The 24,608-nt window shown below is 39.0% G+C and overlaps 1 protein-coding gene across 12 annotated transcripts in view; it reads left to right on the top strand.

Moving 5' to 3' along the window:
• gpatch2 (G patch domain containing 2) overlaps positions 1-23,246 on the top strand; it is a 293,150-nt gene extending 269,904 nt beyond the window's left edge. For 7 of the 12 annotated variants that reach the window (XM_072265087.1, XM_072265085.1, XM_072265092.1 and 4 more), the window contains one exon: positions 20,445-23,246. In XM_072265087.1, the coding sequence (XP_072121188.1) occupies positions 20,445-20,614 (170 nt within the window). In that variant the 3' untranslated portion in view covers positions 20,615-23,246. The remainder of the gene's footprint in view (positions 1-20,444) is intronic. The other 5 variants (XM_072265088.1, XM_072265093.1, XM_072265091.1 and 2 more) reach the window with 2 other exon arrangements.
• The last annotated feature ends 1,362 nt before the right edge of the window (positions 23,247-24,608 follow it).

The following is a 24,608-nucleotide window of genomic DNA, read 5'->3' on the forward strand; positions in this document are numbered from 1 at the left end:
GGTTTTCCAATAGTGCTGTGATAATTTGCAAATGCACTTTAGATTCCTCAAAGCTTGTCGTTTTACCTTGCACTCTGAAAGGCTATTGCGAGTACAGAGAGACAATCTTGGACTAGACTGGAATGACAGATAGACACTCGACATCTGTGGCAGGGCTTGCACAATATAACTTCCTACTCGACAAGATCAGGTAGCCTAAGTAGCAATGACCCATCACTCCCAGATGAGCTCAGTGCCTCTTCTGCATATTTTGATATGGACAACTATGACATGCCCACACATCTCTGAATGACCCTGTAATTTCAGTCTCCTTCAACAGGATAAATCAGGGATGCTTCAACAGGATAAATCTGCAAAAGGCATCTGATCCTAGAGGGTGTACATAGCCAAATACTAGATATCTGTGCAGATTAACTCGCTGGAATATTTACAGACATGTTCAACTTCTTGTGTCTGCAATCTGACATTCCCACTACTTCAAAAGGATATCTATTTAACTGGTGCCTAAGGAGAGCATGGTAAACCTGCCTCAGAAATTACCTGGATCTGTTCCAATTTGCTGACCATCTAGACAACAGCCATTTGTACATCAGGCTACTATCTGTCAGCTACACCTCGGCGTTCAACACAATTCCATCCAAATTCATCATCAAGCTTCAAGACCTGGGCCTCTGTACCTCCCTCTGCCCCGGGATACTGGACCGCCTCTTCAGCAGATCTCAATTAGTGAGGGTTGGTAACACCTCCTCTTCACTGACCATCAACACGTGCACCTTAAGGGTGCATGTTTAGCCCCCTGCTCTGCATGTATGTGTTTGTAGATAGGTTCCCCACTATAATTTGCTCCCTGAGTAGGGGTGTTGGTACAATGTGGAGTTAATGGGAATGTTGGAAGATGTTGAGAGAAGAAAAGACATAATAGTGCAGAGTTAGATAAAAGAAGCACATGATAGGTTAGGACTACGAGGAGTGATTGATAAGTTCGTGGCCTCGGGTAGAAGGAGATGAGTTATTAACTTCAAGATTTCTGCATGATCATTCAAAGAGTTGAACTGCATGTGCATATAACGAGAGCTGTATAACTCATCTCCTTCTACCTTAGGCCATGAACTTATCAATCACCCCTGCTGTGGACACTTTCTGGAGGTCCAAAATCCGTATGCTCCATGACCGCTGGACTAAGTGTGTAACTGTTGGAGGGGACTATGTTGAAAAATAAATGTACTAGGTTTTCTAAAATTGACTCCTTCTACCTTAGGCCACGAACATATCAGTCGCCCCTCCTATATTCCCTAGAGTGCAGGAGAATGAGGGAGGAGGTATATAAAACTATAAGTGGTATAGGTAGGTGACAGGCTTTCTTTTTTTCCTTTTTCTCCCTCCAGTTGGATGAGGCTAGAACTAGAGGTCATAGGTTTAGGGTGAAAGGTAAAATATTTAGAAAGAATGTGAGTGGAAACTTGTTGACTCACAGCAGTGTAGGTGTGGACATGAGCGGCCAGCAGAAGTGGGAAATGTGAGTTTATTTGTAACATTTTAGAGCATAGATACATGGATGAGAGGGTTATGCAGGGCTTTGGTTGGCACAGGCTAGATGGGCCAAATTGCCTGTTTCTGCTTTTGTGCTCTCTGATGCCATTGCCCCTGCAGACTTGTTAGGCTGTACAGCCCATTTTCATACTGCAAAATTCAATTACTCAAAGAGGATTAATAGATAACCCTCTTTTTGCCTTTTATGCCAATTCTTGAATGGTCCAACCATGTTCATCTGTTTCTGCCCTAACTATCTACTCTTGATAATTGGATATGTCCAACACCTCTGCAACATGTCAGCAGGAGCATTGTGTATGCGCACAGAATATGGCCATGAACTTCTCAGGTAGGAACAAGAATATATGAGGAATTGGAACCAAGGCACTGAATGTGGTCAACACTAGGACCAAGACCAGGAGTGGTAGCTCAGAGCATAGCCCAGAATGAGACAAGCGACTTCAGAACTGGATCAAGACTGAGATATCCTCAGAAATGAGAGTGTAGTGTTGGAACTTTACTGCATAAAGGTACAGGGGCAGGCTTCTACCAGGAGCCTTGGGCTCAGAGCGTGAGTACAGTTTACAGCTGGGAGCTGTGGTTGGGTGTGTGGGCATATGTGCCCATGGGATGGAAGGGTTGTAAGGGCAGAAGGAAGATGAAGCATTTTCCAGCCTACAGTTCTTAATAAGTAAAGTGCTTTCAGAGCCTCCAGCTGGTTCTGAAGCAGTAAACTAAGGCTGATATTCTTCTGTAGCAACAGCTCACAGCGCTGCCATCCTACCAACCTAATCATGAATGTGGAGGTAACTAAATTAAATTGGTTATGGGAAAGAGATGATCGAAAAATATCACCATCTTTAATGATGAGACAGCCCAGCATGCATGGCTAAAGCGTTCACAAACATGTTGAGCCAGAAGTGCCGAATGGAGCAATCCATCTTGATTTTCACGAGAGAGCCCCACCAACAGAGGAGCCAGCCTTCAGCCCAATTTGATTCACTCCAAGTGGTATCCAGAAATAACTCAGAGCACCGAATACAACAAAGGCAAGGGCACCATACAAACACTTGGCTGGTGCTTTGAAAGCCTGCACTCCAAAACTAGCTGCAATTCCAATGAGATAGCAGCATTGGCATATACCGAACAATGTGGAAATTTGCCCGATATATCCTGTTGACCAAGATCTGGACAAATCCAATTCATCTAAATTCTACCCATTACTCCACTCTTGCCACCATTGTCAGTACTGTCCAGCAGCATTTCCTCACAATTAACCAATCACTGATAACCAGGTTAGTGAGATACTTTGCTCCATGTGTCTTGAAAACCTTGGTTCAAATGCAGATCAAATAGCTGAATTCCAGAGAACAAGGAAGATTGATCTACTTAATATCAACACAGCATTTGACTTAGCGTGGATTTGAATTAGGGCGTGCATTTAAGATGGGAGGTGTTAATTCAAAGGGGATGTGTGGAGCAAGTTGTTTCTTTAACCAAAGAGAGTAGTGGGTGCCTGGAATGCACTGTCCAGGATGGTAGTGAACACAAATATGATAGGGATGTTCAGAGACTCTCACATTTAGGGATGTTCAGAGACTCTCACGTGGATTGCAGAAAATGGACCAACATGGGCATTACATATTGGCATCTAATTACTAATTGAATTAGTTATGCACAAAATTGTGGACCAAAGGGCTTGCTCCTGTGCTGTACTGTTCTATGTTCTATCGTAAAGCCCTTGTAAAATTGAAGTCTCTGCCATTCCGATGAAAATATTCTAGTGTTGGAATCATACCAAACACTGAAGAAAATGGTTACAGTTGTCAGAGATCAGTCATCCCACAGATTCATTGCAAGAATTTCTGAGGTTATTATACTCAGCCTTCCTTTCATCACAGGGTCAGAATTGGGGATGTTTGCTGATGAATACACAATGATTAATTCAATTTGCTGCTCCCAGGTAAATGTGACTGTACATGCTGGCATGCAGTAAGACCCAGGCAATGTTTGCAGCAGATTGATAAGTGGCAACTAGCAAATTGCCACAAATCTTAACTGTGATAATGATGTGATATGTTGTTGTTTCTCACTTGAAGGTCACCATTGTGCAGAAATTCATCTAAACCAACCAGATAAGTATCATGGTTATAAGAACAGGGGAGACAATTGGTATATGGGAATAATAGGGTTGTAGTAGTCAGTGATTTTAACCTCCATAATATTGACTGGGAATGCATTAGTGATAATGAATTGGATGGGGCAGAATTTGTTGAGTGTATTCAGGAAATTTTCTGAAGTAATACGTAACTGGCCCTTATAGAGAAGGTGTTAGACTCAATTTCATTTGAGGAAATAAGGCTTGGTAATTAGTTGACATGTTGGTGGGGGTGGGGGACCTTCGGGACAGTGACCATAATTTCATTAGTTTCAAGGTATTCATGGAAAAAGTAAGAAGTGGTCCTTAAACTAATTTGCAAGGGGGATGGGACCCAGAGCAATAGAGCAGTGAAAGAAGTGCATGCAGTAAAGCCAGATCTAACATATAGAGAGGCTTTGAGGAAAGAGAAGCAGAATAAACAGTATAAAGGTAGTAAGGTAGAAGGGCTGAAATATGTGTACCTCAATGCAAGAAGCATCAGGAACAAAGGTGATGAACTGAGAGCTTGGATATGTACATGAATTTATGATGTAGTGGCCATTACAGAGACTTGGTTGGCACCAGGGCAGGAATGGATTCTCAATATTTCTGGATTTCAGTGCTTTAAAAGGGATAGAGAGGGGGGAAAAGGGGAGGAGGGGTGGCATTACTGGTCAGGGAAACTATTACAGCTACAGAAAGGGTGGGTAATGTAGCAGGATCCTCTTTTGAGTCAGTATGGGTGGAAGTTAGGAACAGGAAGGGAGCAGTTACTACTGGGGGTATTCTGTAGGCCCCCTGGTAGCAGCAGAGATACGGAGGAGCAGATTGGGAGGCAGATTTTGGAAAGGTACAAAAATAACAGAGTTGTTATCATGGGTAACTTTAACTTCCCTAATATTGATTGGCACCTAATTAATTCCAAGGGTTTAGATGGGGCAGAGTTTGTTAAGTTTGTCCAGGATGGATTCCTGTCACAGTATGTGGACAGGCCGACTAGGTGAAATGCCATACTAGAATACTAGGTAATGAACCGGGTCAGGTCACAGATCTCTCAGTGGGTGAGCGTCTGGGGGACAGTGACCACTGCTCCCTGGCCTTTAGCATTATCATGGAAAAGGATAGAATCAGAGGACAGGAAATTTTTTAATTGCAGAAGGGCAAATTATGTGGCTATAAGGCTAGAACTTGCGGGTATGAATTGGGCTGATGTTTTTGCAGGGAAATGTACTATGGACATGTGGTCGATGTTTAGAGATCTCTTGCAGGATGTTAGGGGTAAATTTGTCCTGGTGAGGAAGATAAAGAATGGTAGGGTGAAGGAACCATGGGTGACAAGTGAGGTGGAAAATCTAGTCAGGTGGAAGAAGGCAGCATACATGAGGTTTAGGAAGCAAGGATCAGATGGGTCTATTGAGGAATATAGGGAAGCAAGAAAGGAGATTAAGAAGGGGCTGAGAAGAGCAAGAAGGGGGCATGAGAAGGCCTTGGCGAGTAGAGTAAAGGAAAACCCCAAGGCATTCTTCAATTATGTGAAGAACAAAAGGATGACAGGAGTGAAGGTAGGACCAATTAGAGCTAAAGGTGGGAAGATATGCCTGGAGGCTGTGGAAGTGAACGAGGTCCTCAATGAATACTTCTCTTTGGTATTCACCAATAAGAGGGAACTTGATGATGGTGAGGACAATATGAGTGAGGTTGATGTTCTGGAGCATGTTGATATTAAGGGAGAGGTGGTGTTGGAGTTGTTAAAATACATTAGGATGGATAAGTCCCCGGGGCCTGACAGAATATTCCCCGGGCTGCTCCACAAGGCGAGGAAGAGCTTGCTGAGCCTCTGGCTAGGATCTTTATGTCCTCGTTGTCCATGGGAATGGTACCGGAGGATTGGAGGGAGGCGAATGTTGTCCCCTTGTTCAAAAAAGGTAGTAGGGATAGTCCGGGTAATTATAGACCAGTGAGGCTTATGTCTGTGGTGGGAAAGCTGTTGGAAAAGATTCTTAAAGATAGGATCTATGGGCATTTAGAGAATCATGGTCTGATCAGGGACAGTCAGCATGGCTTTATGAAGGGCAGATCGTGTCTAACAAGCCTGATAGAGTTCTTTGAGGAGGTGACCAGGCATATAGATGAGGGTAGTGCAGTGGATGTGATCTGTATGGATTTTACTAACGTATTTGACAAGATTCCACATGGTAGGCTTATTCAGAAAGTCAGAAGGCATGGGATCCAGGGAAGTTTGGCCAGGTGGATTCAGAATTGGCTTGCCTGCAGAAGGCAGAGGGTGGTGGTGGAGGGAGTACATTCAGATTGGAGGATTGTCACTAGTGGTGTCCCACAAGGATCTGTTCTGGGACCTCTACTTTTGTTGATTTTTATTAACGACCTGGATGTTGGGGTAGAAGGGTGGTTTGGCAAGTTTGCAGAGGACACAAAGGTTGATGGTGTTGTAGATAGTGTAGAGGATTGTCGAAGATTGCAGAGAGACATTGATAGGATGCAGAAGTGGGCTGAGAAGTGCCAGATGAAGTTCAACCCGGAGAAGTGTGAGGTGGTACACTTTGGAAGGACAAACTCCAAGGCAGAGTACAAAGTAAATGGCAGGATACTTGGTAGTGTGGAGGGGCAGAGGGATCTGGGGGTACATGTCCACAGATCCCTGAAAGTTGTCTCACAGGTAGATAGGGTAGTTAAGAAAGCTTATGGGGTGTTAGCTTTCATAAGTCGAGGGATAGAGTTTAAGAGTCGCGATGTAATGATGCAGCTCTATAAAACTCTGGTTAGGCCACACTTGGAGTACTGTGTCCATTTCTGGTCGCCTCACTATAGGAAGGACGTGGAAGTATTGGAAAGGGTACAGAGGAGGTTTACCAGGATGCTGCCTGGTTTAGAGAGTATGCATTATGATCAGAGATTACGGGAGCTAGGGCTTTACTCTTTGGAGAGAAGGAGGATGAGAGGAGACATGATAAAGGTGTACAAGATAATAAGAGGAATAGATAGAGTGGATAGCCAGCGCCTCTTCCCCAGGGCACCACTGCTCAATACAAGAGGACATGGTTTTAGGGTAAGAGGTGGGAAGCTCAAAGAGGATATTCGAGGAGGGTTTTTTACTCAGAGAGTAGTTGGTGTGTGGAATGCGCTGCCTGAGTCAGTGGTGGAGGCAGATACACTAGTGAAGTTTAATAGACTACTAGACAGGTATATGGAGGAATTTAAGGTGGGGGGTTATATGGGAGGCAGGGTTTGAGGGTCGGCACAACATTGTGGGCCGAAGGGCCTGTAATGTGCTGTACTATTCTATGTTCTATGTTAAATTAATGCCGTAGATTGGAGGAAAGCTAATTTTGATGGCATCAGACAGCAACTGCACTCTGATTGGGAAAGGTTGTTTGAAGATAAAGGGATGTCTGACAAATGGAGGCTTTTAAAAGTGAGATAGGATGAGTTCGTGGCCAGCATGTTCCTATTAAACTGCTCAGGACAAGCTCAGCAAGATGAGGGAAACTTGCTTGATAAGGGATATTGAGGTTCTGGTCAGGAAAGCAGTAGGTAGGGAGGGAGTAAATCCCCTTCAAGATAAATATGGTAATATGTATCGATCTATGGGAAATCACTAAAGAGTACTTCATGTCTGTATTTAGCATGGGAAAGGCATGAAGGATAAAGAGTTCAAAAATTCTGCAACATATCAGTATTTCAAAGGGGGAGGTGTTGGAGGTCTTGAAAGACATAAAGATGGATAAACTTCTGGTTCCCAAAGATGTTATGGGAAGCAAAGGAGGGGATTGCTGCGGCCCTGACAGGAATTTCTGTAAAGTTATTAGCCACAGGTGGGGGATTGCTAATGTTTTGCCTTAAGCAGGATAAGCCAGGAACTACAGGGCAGTGAGCCTTTCATCAGCAGTGAGTAAAATATTGGAAGGATTCTGAGAGAGAGAGAGCAAGCTTATTTGCATTTTGAAAGGCAAATTGATTTGAGATAGTCAGTATTATTTTGTCCATGAAAATTTGTGTCTCATTAATTTGATTGAGTTTTTTGAAGAAGTGACCAAGATGATTGATGAGGGTGAGGTAGTAGACATCGTCTATGTGGATTTTAGCTAAACCTTTAACAAGGTCCAACATGACAGTCTGGTCGAGAAGGTTAAGTCCAGAAGGGAACTAAGGTGAGTTTGTCGGTTGAATAGAAAATTGACTTTGTGGTAGGGGGCAGAGGTTGGTAGTGGAGGGTTGCTTTTCAGATTAGAGGCCTTTGACGAGCAGTGTGCTGGTACTCGGTTGATTACCATATACTGTATATTAATAATATGAATGAGAATATAGACGGCATATTTAACGATTTTGTAGATAATATTATTACTGCAGTGGACAGTGAAGAATATTTTTGGGCAATTACAACAGAATCAACGGGGAAAGTGGAGAAAAAAAATGGCAGATGGAATGTCACTCAAATGAGCAAATTGTTGCATTTTGGGAAGTTAAACCAATGCGGGACATACAAAGTGAATGGCAGGACCCTGAGAGGTGTTGTTGAGCAGAGAGACATAGTGATACAAGTACATATGTTGTTCCACTCAGATGGCAACACGAGTAGACAGGGTGGTAAAGGTGGTATCATCGATCAAGGCGCTGAGTACAAGAGTAGGGATGTTGTATTACAGGTGTACAAAACGTTGATTCGGCTGCACTTGGAGCAGTTATGGTCACCACATTACAGGAAGGATGTGAATACTTCTGTCATCCTTTATATCTACAAGATGTTGCCTGGCTTGACTTACAAAAAGAAATTGGATAGACTGGGTCTGTTTTCCCTAGAGCAAAGAAATCTGAGAGGTGACAAGATAGGAGTTATACAGAATGATGAGAGGCTCCGATAGAGAGACAGGGTCTGTTTCCCAGGGCAGGGGTGTTTAAAACTGGCATAGGTTTAAGGTGAGAGGGAGAAGGTTTAAAGGGGATTTAAGAGGCAAGTTATTTTATGAATTGCTTTGCTTCCCCCACCTACTCTTTTGGTTCATTCCAAATACCAAAATTCTTTTGGTACCTCGAATGATTTGACAGAGTAGGTGGTGGAAGCAGGCACACTAACAACAATTAAGAGACATCTTGGCAGGTATTTGAGTGAGCAAGGCACAGAGGGATATAGAGTTAATTCAGACAAGTAGGTTTAGTATTGATAGGCATACAGGTTTCCCCCACTTTTCGAACGTTCGCTTTACGAAACCTCACTGTTACGAAAGACCTACATTAGTACCCTGTTTTCGCTTTCAGAAGGTGTTTTCACTGTTACGAAAAAAATCAGCGCACGATAAAAAATCAGCGCGCGCCCTGAGCAGCCGCTCTCCCCTGGATTTGGAACGGCATTCTCGCCGGCATTGCTTAAACACATGCCTGTGAGCAGTCGTTTGCAAGATGAGTTCTATGGTATCGGAAAAGCCTAAAAGAGCTCGTAAGGGTGTTACACTTAGCGTAAAACTAGACATAATTAAGCGTTTCAATCGTGGTGAACGAAGTAAGGACAAAGTGAGTTTGGCTTGTGGAAGCTGACGAAGATGATGTTGAAGAGGTTTTGGTATCCCATGACCAAGATCTGATAGATGAAGAGCTGATGCAATTGGAAGAAAAAAGGATAGCAATCGAAACCGAATGCAGTAGCAAACTGAACATGAAGCAACTGCGTGAGATTTTCGCTGCAATGATAAAGTACGACTTTAATTTTGAAAGGGTACGTAGGTTTAGGGGATATTTGCAAGATGGTTTGAGTCCTTACAAAGAACTGTGTGATAGAAAAATGTGCAAGGCTCAGCAGTCAAGCAAGCCTTCCACATCTGCCACAGCAGACGACGAACCTCGACCTTCGACATCAAGGCGGCCAGAGATAGAAGATGAGCTGCCTGCCCTAATGGAAACAGACGATGACGAGATGACACCCCAGTGTCCCACCACCCCAACCCCCAGGCCACGGACAGATGCTGATTCGCGGAGAATGCAGAGGTAGCCGGGAGACACACAGCACATCTTTAAGAAAAAGGCCGAAATAAACATGCTAATTAATTAGGTGCCACCCGACACATAATCGTCAGCCCAGATCAGAGATGACGTAATTGGAAATCGGCACTGATCTAAGCTGACAATTATGTACCGGGCAGCACCTAATTGATTAGCATGTTTGTTTCGGCTTTTTTCTTAAAGATGTGCTGTGTGCCTCCCGGCTACCGCTGCACCCCCGCATGCTTCACGGATCGGTATCGGTTGGTGGCCCGGAGGGTGGGGGCCACTGCACCACCCCAGCTCAGTCTAACACACCTCATCATCAGTGTGCTCGGTGCTGTTTTCCCAATTCCCGTAAGTGATACTACACTGTACATACATTATTTCTACTTTATATAGACTGTGTATTTTTACCTGTTAGGTGTTATGATTTGCAGCTTCATAGCTTAAAGGTTATTGGAGAGAGTGTTTTTGCCAACAGCGCTTGCGTGAGATTTTCTGCCGATGGCGCTTGCGTGAGATTTTCGCTACAGAGAACAGTGCAGTAATGATTGTGGAAAAGTATTTCTACTTTATATAGGCTGTGTATTTATCATATCATTCCTGCTTTTACTATATGTTACTGTTATTTTAGGTTTTATGTGTTATTTGGCATGATTTGGTAGGTTATTTTTGGGTCTGCAAACACTCAGAAAATTTTCCCATATAAATAAATGGTAATTACTTCTTTGCTTTACAACATTTCGGCTTATGAACCATTTCATAGGAACGCTCTACCTTCGGATGGCGGGGGAAACCTGTAATGGTTGACATAGATATGGTGTTTATGTGCTGTACAAGACTATGACCATCCAAGATGAAGCAACCCATCCACCAACCTGAGCATTAATTTCCTCCATCAATGGCACATAGTGGGAGTAGTGTTTACCATGTACAAAATACATTGCAGTTTTTTGCTTAAGTTACTTAGCTTAAGCAGTTCCCAAACTCTCAACCTCCAACACTATCAACATGTGAACACCATCACGAGCAAGTTCCTACTTGCTAATATATCATAGTTCTTTAATTATCACTGGGTCTAAATCCTGGAAATCCCAGGGAGGGTTGCCACCAACTTCTCAAAGGCAATTAGGGATAGACAATAAATTCTGATTTTGCAGTGATGACCAGATCTTAGAAAATGAAAAACAATTTTAATAAGGTTAAAGCCATTTAATTGCTATTTCAGTTACCCTACGGCAGTTTTATCAGTGGAATGTAATTTTATGTGTTGCTTCGAGGAAAAATAAAAATTTCTGTTCCTAGAAGTAATGGCAACCTTTGTTCATCCTATTAACAGTAAAACTTATGAAGAATAATAAACAAAATTAACAAGAAGTCAAATACAGTGATACTTACATAAGGGAACAACATTTGATGGTAGAGATAGGTTTTCAGGATACCATTAAAGCAGGGCAAGAGGGTAGCAGGAAGTTTTTGGAGAGGTCACATCCTAAATAAGGTATCCTACCAAGAGAAGAGCAAAGAGAATAAGACTTTGGTAACCAATTGTCAGTCCTGCACAACACATTAAAAACAACAATTTCCAAATTTGTATGAAATAGAATAGGAAAGAAGTATCATTTTTCTTTATATAAAAAAAACCCATGATACTAGGTGAATTTTTAGCTATTTGAAAAATTGAACAGATATTTGATTTATGCAAATTATTACACTGCTGATATTCAATACATTTCCCTCTTGGTATTGAGCAACAAAATTAATATTGATATACCTAAATACTGATTTCTGAATTTACAGCAAGTTCAGCTTGGAATCCAAGTGAGTATTTTTGTTTGCAATTGCGAGTTAAGTAACGAATAGCTCTCTTTACATCTGTAGCCTTAATGAAAGCACTTAAAAGATTTTATGCTGTTTGTGGTAGTCATTTGTTTGACTTGCAAAACCATTCCAGTTGAAAATATCCAAATGTACAAAAATCAGACATTTTTTCCCGATGAGCTTATTAAATGAGCAATGAATTTTTCATATTAAATCGAGATTAAAAGTCAAAATGTTCGAATTCGGTTTATATGTTGGAGAGAAAAATTAAATGACATTTTCCTTAACTCCCAATTTTAGAGTTCATCTCGTTTTGTCGTTCTAAACTACTAGCACAAGTTGCATGAAAATTACTTCAGCAAGATCCTGCAAACAGTTTATTAACAAGAAAAAAAATAAATATCTGTAATTGGCATTAAGGTCATTACGTATACCAAACATTACACCTGGCTTCAAATACTGAAACATCTTCTATCCCCACCGTATTGCTTCTTATCCAACATCAATACAGGCACTTTAGGATCCAAATTACTAAACAAACTGCCAATTAGGCCTGCAGTCATTTGGATAGATTAGTGGCCACAGAGACTGATACAACATTTTCATCCGAGCCAATTATGTAAGTATACTGTCCTTGAAGGTTTCAGAGAAAAGGCTGTTTTGTGACAGCTATAAAACAAATTCAAAACCAATAATGCAAGATTCCACTCTAAGATTGCCTACTTTGAGACTCCTTCAGAATGAATTTTGAATGATTATGAAAAAGTTTTTTTGAGGAAATCAGCAAAAAATGTTTGTTCCTTTAAACCCTCAGCACAGGAGTGTGTTGTGCAAACTTCCAGTGAATTCATATTTAAGCTAACACATTGCTGTATCAAGAAATAGTTTTAAGCAATGAAATGGGCATTTTAACATGTACGGTTTTAAAATAAAAGCAGAGCCAACATCTATATAAAACTACCTTTTTGTAATTGCTGTGGCAAACAAAACAATAAAACATAAGAACAAACTTTACTTTACATCCTACACTTCCATTCATTTCTGAACACTTCATTGCAAAATCTATTTAGGAAATAAATTTTGCTGATGACATTCCATATTGAAACAAAACAGCAAATTTCTTAATGAACTTATGCCTAAATTTTTTAAACCAGGATTTTGATCACTAATTTTAATTGAGTTGTTTCAAAATAGTGTTGAATTTTGGATGGTTCATATGTGTGAAGAAATTCCTATGACTTTGTTTAAAAAAAAGAACACCAACATTGCAAGAGCAATACTAAACAGTATTTTTGACATTGTCCCTGTAATGATAATGATACTCTTTATTACAAGTTATTTACAGGATTGACATGTTTTAAAAATTCAACTAAGGCACAAGTGGGATTAGTTAGTTTACACTAAAAATATAGTTGCTCCCTCGTATCGTTAACTCTTCTCTTGTAAAAACATTCTGTAGCATAAGAAACATTATGCTTTGGTAACACTGAAGAACTTATTTTCCTTAAAACACTTGGACAACATCGGGAACAACACCCAGGCGACATTGGCTACAACACGCGGACAATATTGGCTAGAATGGTAACAAGATGCACCATTCCATCCATATGTAATATGGTTTCCAAGAAAATTATTAAATTTATGCCAATTCATTTTGTATTAATCTTCTTCAACTATGGGCATTTCAACCAATGGAAGAGAATTACCTTCCCTCTTTGTAGTGGTTATCTATCCTCCCATCATTATAATTGATTGCATTTGTGTCATTTTAGCAGTTGAAAGATTGTCTTTAGCTAGACAGTATTGAATCCATTTTCAGTCTGTGGGCTTGAATTATTTTATATGAGCAAATTTTAAACTCTGATCCTGCATTTTAGGGTTCTAAATCATTTAGCCAATCTTGTAAAGGAATATAACCAATGTCCCAGTGATACTGTAATTTAGTATTTTAAGAGCCATGGCAGATATTCCAAAGAAGCCTCATAAAATAAGAGATCCCAGTGGTTTGGACAACACCAACTACAGCACTACAAAGTTCTAACTACTTTTTTTTAAAGCATTAAAAGCTTACTCTATTAATTTAAAGGTCCCCAGTACTGTCAATTCATAACTGTTCTTACTTCAGTGAGTGTTGACAAGAACCACTCCATATCTGTCAACAAATTTTCACTCTTTTACTCAGTATTTGTTTTGAATTTGGTGTACAATACAGATGTAATAATAAATAGAAACATTTTACATAAAACTCAGAGTTTGTATGGTATGAAGGAATAGCATCGATACTGTCTTATTTCAGGTATTTGCCTCAATTTAACACTCTCTCTTTTTGCTGAAAATACTGTGCTGGTAAATATAGGCTGTGCTTTTCCATTTAGCTAGATCCCTTCAAGATAAAAAAAAAAGCATCAGAGTTCTCCTTATACTCTGGCTCACAATTTGTCCCTCAACCTAAACTTATCTGGTCATTTACCTCATTGCCATTTATGAGACACAAATACCTATATTTTCCATGTCTGTAATTGAATCCTCAATTAATAAGACTATTATGCCACTTTTCTTGCCCTCTTTAATTTTATAGCCAAGAATATTAGGTTTTGAATCATGCTTTGACTGAAGCCAACATTCCATCAAATTTATGGTGTTGTATTCTTCCATTCTAATAAACATCTCCAGCACTCTAGCTTTAGTTCAAATGCTCTGTGTGTTGGCATATAAATACTGCAACCTGATCCATTATATTCCTCAATGCACTTTTTAACCTTTCCATTGCACATTTTCTTTTTTTCCCCTCAATCCTTCTACACAATCTCATTCTGATTTTTCTTATAATGCACATCTCCATAAGCCATCTTGAGCTTTCAGTTTGTTTTCTCACTTATTCGTTTTTCTCATGCTTAAATGCTCCCTTAATAATTCCCTGTACTTTCCATCCATGGAAATATTTAGCAATTGGGATTTTTGAAGTATATCCATCTGTCAAGTTTGCAGAGTGGTTAGCACAACTCTTTACAGTACCAGTGACCCGGGTTCAATTCCTGCCGCTGTCTATAAAGAGTTTGTACGTTCTCGGTGTGACCACTTGGGTTTCTTCTGGGTGCTCCGGTTTCCTCCCACAGTCCAAAGACATACCATTTGGTAGGTTAATTAGTGATTGTAAATTACCCTGTGATTAAGCTAGTGTGAAATCAGGGGTTGCTGGGAGGCACAGCTCGAAGGGTCAGAAGGGCCTGTTCCACACTGTATCTCAATAAAATAAATAAATAAATAACTGGCCTTTACCTAAAATTGTCTGGGCGTGGGGGTGGTCACAGAACATCTTTCTGTGTTATTTTTGCAGCCAACTAGCCAATCTGTACCTCTAATTTTCTCAAATCAATTCACTGAGTGTTTACTAACCGGTTGTTTGCAAGGTCTTGCTTCATAATTGAGAGTGTAGCTACTCAAGCTGAAAAACCACCATTAAGGTCTTTTCTGTGACATCGCTGCCTCTGTGGATCATGATTTGCAACTAGTTGCATTCTATTTTCATAGACTACCGACCTTTTCTGTTTATCAGTGTTTGGAGTACAGCATGCGATTCAACTCATCATGTGCAAAACAAGGATATCCACTTGTTCCATGATTGCTGTTGAATGCACTCCCTTGTAGCCCTGTCTCTGCTTGCATCATAAGCATTAAATCAGTTGGATGAGATCAGATCCACAGATATTCCTGATTACTGGGTAATTGCCTTTCTCGTCCTTTGCCAGATCAGAGCTGACACAGGTGCAGAGGCTCCTGTCATTTTAATAAAATAGGGAAAGTACATTTATTTTTAAGCATTTTGCTTTAATGTTCTTCACAATTTCTAAGTATTTATTGAACATCTTAATTTTTAAAACTCTAATGATGTACATCAACTGTAATATTTTTTAAATATCTGAATGTCAGCAACATTAAGAAAAGCCTTTAAAAGAAATTTGAAAACAAAAGTGAGAATTTTGAAATCCTGGCGTAATGTAGCAGCAAGTAATTGTATTCAGCAAGTGCAAAGGTGACAGTTAACTACAACAATTCTAGTTAGGACAAAGGGCAGAAGTTCTGAATGGCCTCAAGTTTTCACAAGGAGATTAAAGTGAGGAGTGTGTTGGAATAGTTAAGTCTGAAGCTAACAAAGGCATGAAAGAGGGTTTTAGCACTAGATAGTTTTTAGTGGGGTAGAATTTAGCAAAGATACAGAAATGGGAATTGTGATAACATTCTGACAGACTGCATCAGTCTGGTATGGGGGGCGGGGGGCTACTGCACAGGACCAAAAGAAGCTGCAGAGGGTCGTAAATTTAGTTGGCTCCATCTTGGGTACTAGCCGACAAAGTACCCCGGATTTCTTCAAGGAGCGGTGTCTCAGAAAGGCAGCGTCCATTATTAAGTACCTCCAGCACCCAAAAACTTGCCCTTTTCTCATTGTTACCATCAGGTAAGAGGTACAGAAGCCTGAAGGCACACACTCAGCTTCTTCTCTGCCATCTGATTCCTAAATGGACATTGAACCCATGAACACTACCTCATTTTTTAATATATATTTATGTTTTTGCATGATTTTTAATCTATTCAATATACATATTCTGTAACTGAATTTTTTTTTCTTCTATATTATGTATTGCATTGAAGTGCTGCTAAATTAACAAATTTCACAACACATGCTGGTGATAATAAACCTGATTCTAATTCTAATATCTGATTAATAAACACCAGCGCAGAACAATAATACTGTTCAATGACTTAAGATTGATTAACACAGATGTATTAAAAAAAAGTGTGTAAAGCAAAACAATTCTACATTAAAAGGAATGTACAATAGATTCTTCACACACACTGTTCGGTATTGTTTCATTTTCATCCATTCCATTTAGATAGTTCCCTCCAAAATTTCTAACATCATTTGCATGGCAACTTGCTGGACTATAGACTTGAGATGGACATTTGTTTTCTCCCTCTGCCTAGAAACCAGAGTGGTTGTTGAATTACCTTTAGTTTCACATGGATTGTCTAGGAATTTACTCTTCTGTCTTGTGAGGATATCCATGATGAAATGCTCAGTGGAAATCAATACCATGTTTCATTTATACTTGATACCTAAGCCTTTTACTTGCATTTTAATATATCCATTTGTCCTAAAAGTAAAGTTTAGTTAAAGGCCAGTTTGTTTTTATTTAATATAAAAGCTTGACAGAACATATTTCCATCATATGATTGCAAATTTTTGTGAGAACATTACTAAGAATTGCTTTGGCCACTTTGATTTAGCAGAGCCAGTATTAGCAATACTAGTTTACCTGAGACAGGTTTTCATAGTAGTAACTCTGACAGTGATAAAAACAAAACCATTAGAATAATTTTCCATCTGATAGGATATTGCATAATAACTGTGTTTCATCGGTGCGTTAAGCTGTTATAACATCAGAGAGTGATTAAGCAGATGTCTAGCTTCTGGCAGCTGTAGACCTATGATCTGCCATTTAGTTTAGCCTGGTGGAGAAGAAATGAAGTATGGCTTGAAAGTATAACTAAGCAGTTGTGTTTTTAAACAGACTGGCTTAGGCACAGGTCAAGTTTAATTTTGATCAAATACAGAACTATTCAGATAAATTAGAATCTAATGGAAACATTACTTTTCAAATAGATTTTTTAATTATTGGTATTTCACTTTAATGTCACAATATTCAGCAACTGTTTAATGCAGCAATGTCTTCAAAGCTCTTTGATTTTTTGCCAGCATTGCTTGGAAATTTATTTTAGAAATTCGTAGAATGGACATCAGGAAGCACATATTTTACTTAAAGCAAAAGTTGCAGATGTTGAAAACATGAAATAAAACAAAAAGTGTTGAAAAATACTCAACTGGTCAGGCAACAGTACTAGACAGAGGAACAGATTTCCACTTTCAGGGTGATGATCTTTTAACAGGAACTAAGAGAAAATGTCTCGACATTTTGCTCTTTTCCATAGATGGTGCCTGGCCTGCTGAATTCCTCCAGTATTTTGTGTGTGTAGCACTGACTTAACCCATTTCCTTTTCTCTGGATAATAATTACTTCGAGTTATTGAGTCAGTTGGCACAGAAATAGGCCCTTCAGTTGAAATGATTCAGCCTGACCAAGTTTCCCAGCTAATCTAGCTCCATTTGGCCCCTATCCCTCAAAACCTTTTTCTGTTACCTTCTCTATTTATATTTGAATTTCTTTTTAATGTATTCATTTTTTGGGTCAAAGATATAGGCAATCTATATTTTATACAATTGTACAGCCTTTACTAATCCCATTTAGACCATAAAACCTAGGAGCTACGAGTCTGCTGTGCTGTTCCATCATGGATAATTTATTATCCCTCTCAACCTCATTCACCTGACTTCACCCCATAACCTCATATGTTCTGTTTTATCAAGAACCTATCAACTTCCACCTTAATTATACCCAGTGACTTGTCCTGCACAGCCATCTATGACAAAGGATTCCACAGGTTCAATATAGATTTATAACAGAAAAAAATGCTACTAAACAAACTACTGGGGCTTTTTTTTGAGGTTGTAACTGATAGACAAAAGACAAGCAGTGGATACAGTGTTTGAAGTTTAATTGGGTCTTTGGCTCTGTATCTGAATGCTTAGACCATAGAGATAGGAGCAGAATTAGGCCATTCAGCCCATCGAGTCTGCTTCCCCATTTCATCATGGCTGATCCTGGATCCCATTCACTCCCATATACCTGCCTTCTCACCATCTCCTTTGATGCCCTGACCAATCAGGAAACGATCAATTTCCATCTTAAATATACCCCAGGACTTGGCCTCCTCTGCAGTCTGTGGCCAGCAATCCACAGATTCACTACTCTCTGGCTAAAAAAATCCTCCTTACCTCTGTTTAAATGATTGCCCTTCAATTTTGAGGCTGTGCCCTCTAGTTCTGGATAACCTCAACATAGGAAACATCCTCTCCACATTCACTCTATCTAATCCTTTCAACATTCAGTAGAGTTCAATGAGATCCTCATGCATTCTTCCAGTGAGCACAGACATTTCTAGCATTCTGCTAGTGTCTTCCATGGTGAAGTCTGACACAAAATGCTTTTTAATTTTATCTGCCATTTATTTGTCCCCCATTACCACCTCTCCAGCATCATTTTCCAGCAGTCCAATATCCACTCTCCCTCTTTTACTCTTTATATATCTGGAAAACATTTTGTATCTACTTTTATGTAATTGCACAGCTTACCTTCATATTTCATCTTTTGTCTCTATTGCTTTTTAGTTGCCTTCTATTGGCTTTTAAAAGCTTCCTAATCCTCTTCCTACTAAATTATGCTATATTATATATCCTCTCGAGTACTTTTATGCTGTCTTTGGCTTCCCTTGTCAGCCACTGTTGTTTCAGGCTCTCTTTAGAATACTTATTCATCTTTGGGAAGTATCTTTCCCAAGCCTTCTGAATTTCCCCCAGAAACACCAGCCATTGGTGTTCTGCCATCATCCCTGCTAGTATCCCCTTCCAATCAACTTTGGCCAGCTACTCTCTCTCGCTGGTCTTCTCTCTCTCAAACTGCATAGTGGATTCTATCATATTATGATCACTGCCTCCTAAGGGTTCCTTTACCTTAGGCTCCCTAATTAAATCTGGTTCATTACACAACACCCAATCCAGAATTGCTATTCCTCTAGTGGGTTTGACCACAGGCTTCTCTAAAATGCCTTCTCATAGGCATTCTACAAATTCCCTTTGTAGGGATCCAGCACCAACCAGATTTTCCCAATCTACCTGCATATTAAAATCCCCCATGATTATCATAACATTGTCATTTTTACATGCCTTTTCTATCTCCCTTTGTAATTTGTAGCCCACGTCCTGGCTACTGGTTGGGGGCCTCTATATAACTTTCATCAGGGTCATTTTACCCTTGCAGTTTCTTATCTCTATGCACAAGAATTCTACATCTTCTGATCTTGTCATCACTTTCTAAGGATTTGATGTCATTTTTACAAATAGAGCCAGCCAATCCACAGTGCGAGCCTGCCTGTCCTTTCCATACAATGTGTATGTATCCTTGGATGTTAAGCTCCCCATTATTTACTGGTCCATTGCTCATAGCTTTCTATGCCTGTTGATTCAAGTGTTTATCAGAATACTTAATAAATGTGATGAATGTACCCCTCTTACCCACCCATTCAGACAATGTGCTCCAGACTTCAGCCACCTACTTGGTGAAGAAAATCATGCTCAGATCCCTTCTAAGTATTTTACTCATTACATAACCCTGTGTCCACCAGCTTTAGACACTACTGCTATGGGGCAAAATAGTTGAGGATACATTTATAATAATGGATAATTTTACAATTTTTAAACATTTCACTGTTCAATTTTTTTTAAATGGTAAAAGGACAAAATGGTAGTTAATAACAAAGCATATTTCCTATTGTATACTTATTTTTTCTAATTAGCTTTTTACTCTGATTCTTTTGTGATAATATACCCCTTCTCAGCATTTCTTTATGCCTATTATTTGTATTGCATCAGGAATTGCAAATCAAAGACATTAAATTGGCTGAATTTCATTTTGGGTTTCCCGAGGTTGTAAAATGTGCTTTAGAAATGCCAGTTTTTCATCTTCTGGCAGAAATAGTGGTCCTTTCCCATGTGAGAAGAATGCAATTAATTAAGTTGAAATTTGGGAAGTTAGTGGCATGATAATTAATACAGCATTAATTCACTTTAAGAAAATGTTGTCGAAAACTGGTTCATTGCTTATTTTTAAACCTGTCATTCTCTGAACCCATAAGGGGTATTCAAGAGGTTATCATGTGCCAAGGCAAATTGATTTAATATTCAATCAGGTAAATTGAGAATTATAAGGTTTAGATTTTAGTTCAGATTGTGCTGCTCTTTTCAATGTGTCCACACTAATTAAATCTCTGCATGTCTTACTTCTAGTATTTGTAGGTGAAAATGCCAGCCCTATTCCAGAAACCAACATTGGTAGTCGGATGCTGCAAACCATGGGATGGATTCCTGGCACAGGCCTTGGACCAAATGGCAGTGGGATTGCTGAACCCATGAAAGCATTATGGCGACCAAAAGGGGTTGGACTTGGCTTCTGCTGACAGGCAGCTATTCAATTTAGTGGAAACTATACACATTTCAGTGGAAGTGACTTCACTAACCTTTGCTCAAGAAAGGTCAAAACATCTATTTCTATAGTGACAAATGGACATCTTAATAATGTGATTATTAATTGTGTTTTGAAATCAACACATGTTTTTTTCTGATCAGAGTTAATGTTGATGTGCTGTATTAATTATAATTGGGGATTCCAGATATTAGGAAGTGATTTTCATTGTTGTACATCAATACACAAGTTCAAAGTTTTTGCAGATACTAATTCTGTCTCATCCAAAGTGTGGTGTCTGAAAGTAGAGGCGACGGATGTGAATTTATTGTGAAATTTGGCAGTGCGATGCCTCTTCCAATCCCCATGATATGAATATCTCTGTATGATTTGTAAGTTTGTCATTATGTTACCACTGCTGTGCTTCAATTGAAAAAATGATGAAATAGATGTTTAGAAATGTGATAACAGTTCTGCAGCAAGCAACTCGGAGCAAGCAGTTCAGAAATGATTTTCAGTGGTTGCATATTATCTGTAAGCCTTTTGTTTGTCTTTGTTCAAGTAAATTTATTTTAAATTCAACATTCAATTTCTTTAATGTCCAAAAATATTATGTACATTCTCCAAGACTGAAAGGATTTCATTAGCATAACAAAATGTCCTTCAATAGATCCCATAGTATTAAATATACCATTTTCTAAAATACAATTTACCTTAGATTCCAGTTAGTGTGTAGATATCAGGTTTTTTAATGAAATATTCTGTCTTGCTATATCATTTAAAAATAAACCATGTATTGCCATGACATAAGGTCTTAGTGCTGAGCCACATTTGAATGAACAGTGAATATTGTGATAATAATCAGAATCAAAATCAGGTTTATTATCATTGACGTGTCATGAAATTTGTTATTTTGTGGCAGCAGTATAGTGCAATATGTTAAAAAAAAACTATGAGTTACAAATAGAAACATTAAAGTATAAAAAGAGAACAAGATACTGAGGTAGTAATCATGGACTGTTCAAAAATCTGAAAGCAAAGGAAGAACTTTCATGCTTTCTTCTATTAAAAGAAAGCCAGGGTACAGCAGATTACTGAACTTATGGTTTAATCAGGTTGATGTACCGAGTTTTTAGTAAACAGAACTGGTTTAAGATTTGTTCTCCGATTGTCTTTCTAAAACCTTAATGCAATTTAGCTTCTGCATTTTACATATTGCCTCCCATCTCACTAAGCAAGCACTTGACGGCTCATCCATCCATTACTTTCTTCTGCAGTTTGTAGTGAATAACCTTATTTAATTCTCTATATGGCATTAAATTTAAAATATATATTTTTTTAAATGCGAAAATAAGTTGTGAGTGTCTGGTAACCATGCAAGTACCACTTATCATTTTTGCTCCTATACAGATGCTGTCCTAGGGTTGAGAGTTGTTAGCTTACTTAGTATTTTAAGCTTGGACTAGTTTATTTCTTTCAAAAAGTATCATTGTTTGTATCAAAATTGTACTCTTCAGTTGATGGTTTGTTACTTTGTAGTAGTTACCAATTGATGAAATATATTAAACTTCATTAACGGGCTAGACAAACTAAGGTTACTGTTGCCTTTCTTAAAGTAAGCAACAGTTATCATTTGAAGGGTGACTTACATTACTTTACATTCTGTGTTCTAATACAAGATCAGTGTAATCTCATCTATGTCAAGAGCCTTAATTGCACAACTCTGCTTCATGACAAATCTTCAAACAATCAGGAACTATTAGGTTATTGAGCTGAAGAATGCAATAGGAAAGATAAAGGGAACCTGCTCTCCATTTTAAATTAACCGGAGAATGAGCATATTTTCATTGCTTCAATAGCTGTCATTTTGCTTTCTGTGAGAAGTAACAGATTACTTACAAGCAGTTCTAATGTACAGAAATGGCATCACTGAAGCATTGCTAAGTACATTAGATATGAATGGAAAAAACCTGCTTAAAACAATATTTATTATTATTATCTGGATTTATAATTAAAAGGGGGACAGGAATTATTGTCGGAATGGATGATTGCATAATTTACCAAAATCAGTGTAGCTTGATTAATGTATATAATTGAAAATTATATTTTTCTTGTCTTTTTTCAGTGTATTAAAGCAGCCACTGATCAGAAGTTATAGCTTACCTCCCACAATACAATCAGAGTCAAATCCCATGTTATTAGCAACAGTGTGCTGGAGAGAAGGCTTGGCATCTTGTAGCTTTGGATTTGCTGTTTACTTGGAACATTATGAAAATGACTTTTAACAATTAATTCCTGTAGTGCTGAGGGTTCTGTCAAAAATTACAATTAAATATTATGGGTTTTATCAAAGTTATGTTTTACGTTGCATGTATTTGTACTTGCTTCTAGATTTAATGCACATTGGTAAAATATCCACCTACTACAAAACAATCTGAGGCTTGAACAATCAGATCTGCTTTGTTTTGCAATAATGTTAATTTTCAGTGTAATTTCCCTGCATCAATTATTTGAGAGATTGGTTATTAGAATGCCCAGCAGTTTAACTCTGTATAAGCACCCTGTAAAATCGAGGAAACTCTTACCTGATATTCTACAAACAGATAAATAAAGAACATCTCACAATCTTTTTGTGTGATTATTTAAATTTTCTTTTTGTATTCACTACCTTGTATATTTTAAAATTTATTGGCCTGTGCCTCACAAAACTAGTCAAACTTGCACTAAAATGTTGCAAGGAATAAATCCGTATTGCATCCAATATGTTTTTTTTTGCACTTAAGACTCTTAAAACTAATCTGTTTTCTATTTGAACATAAGGCTTTTTAAAGTTTTTGGTCAATTATATTCGTGACACCACACTTAGACTATTGTGTGCGGTTCTGGGTTCCTTATTTTAGAAAGGATATACTGTCATTGGAGAGGGTTCAGAGAGGGTTCACAAGAATGATTCCAGGGATGAAAGGGTTACCATATGAGGAACGTCTGGTAGCTCTTGGGCTGTATTCCCTGGAGTTCAGGAGAATATGAAAAGGCCTGAACAGATTGGATATGGCGAAGTTATTTCCCATGGTAGGGGAGTCCAGGACAAGAGGGCACGACTTCAGGATTGAAGGACGTCCATTTAGAAGAGAGATGTGGAGAAATTACTTTAGTCAGAGGGTGGTAAATCTGTGGAATTTGTTGCCACAAGCGGCTGTGGAGGCCAAGTCATTGGGTGCACTTAAGGCAGAGATAGATAGGTTCTTGATTAGCCAGGGCATCAAAAAGTATGGGGAAAAGGCAGAGGGAGTGGGGATAACTGGAAGAATTGGATCAGCCCATGATTGAATGGCAGAGCAGACTCGATGGGCTGATTGGCCTACTACTTCTCCTATATCTTATGGTCTTATATTACATAGAACCTACCCACTGTGCACAATTGCGATCAGTAAGTATTTCTGTATGAGTTTTAAAGATATTTTCACATATTTAACATTTAGCTAGCACCACAGAATGAGATAGGTGACAACTCAAAATATGCCTTTATGGGCTAATTCCATTTCCATACAAATCAGATCAAATCATTTAACAGTACAATGCAGATTAAAGTATAATGGCTACAGAGAAAGTGTAGTGTGGCTAAACGATAAAGGTGCAACATCATAACAAGATAAAACGCAAACAACAGGAATTCTGCAGATGCTGGAAATTCAAGCAACACACATCAAAGTTGCTGGTGAATGCAGCAGGCCAGGCAGCATCTCTAGGAAGAGGTACAGTCGACGTTTCAGGCGGAGACCCTTCGTCAGAACTAACAGGACGAAGTTAGTCCTGACAAAGGGTCTCGGCCTGAAACGTCGACTGTACCACTTCCTAGAGATGCTGCCTGGCCTGCTGCATTCACCAGCAACTTTGTTGTGTGTTGCTTGATCATAACAAGATAGGATGTGAGGTTTTGAAGTCGGTTTTATCATACTAGGAAACCATTCTATAGCCTTATAACAGTG

Source organism: Mobula birostris, chromosome 8 (assembly GCF_030028105.1).
Source record: "Mobula birostris isolate sMobBir1 chromosome 8, sMobBir1.hap1, whole genome shotgun sequence".
Classification (NCBI taxonomy): Eukaryota; Metazoa; Chordata; class Chondrichthyes; order Myliobatiformes; family Myliobatidae; genus Mobula; species Mobula birostris.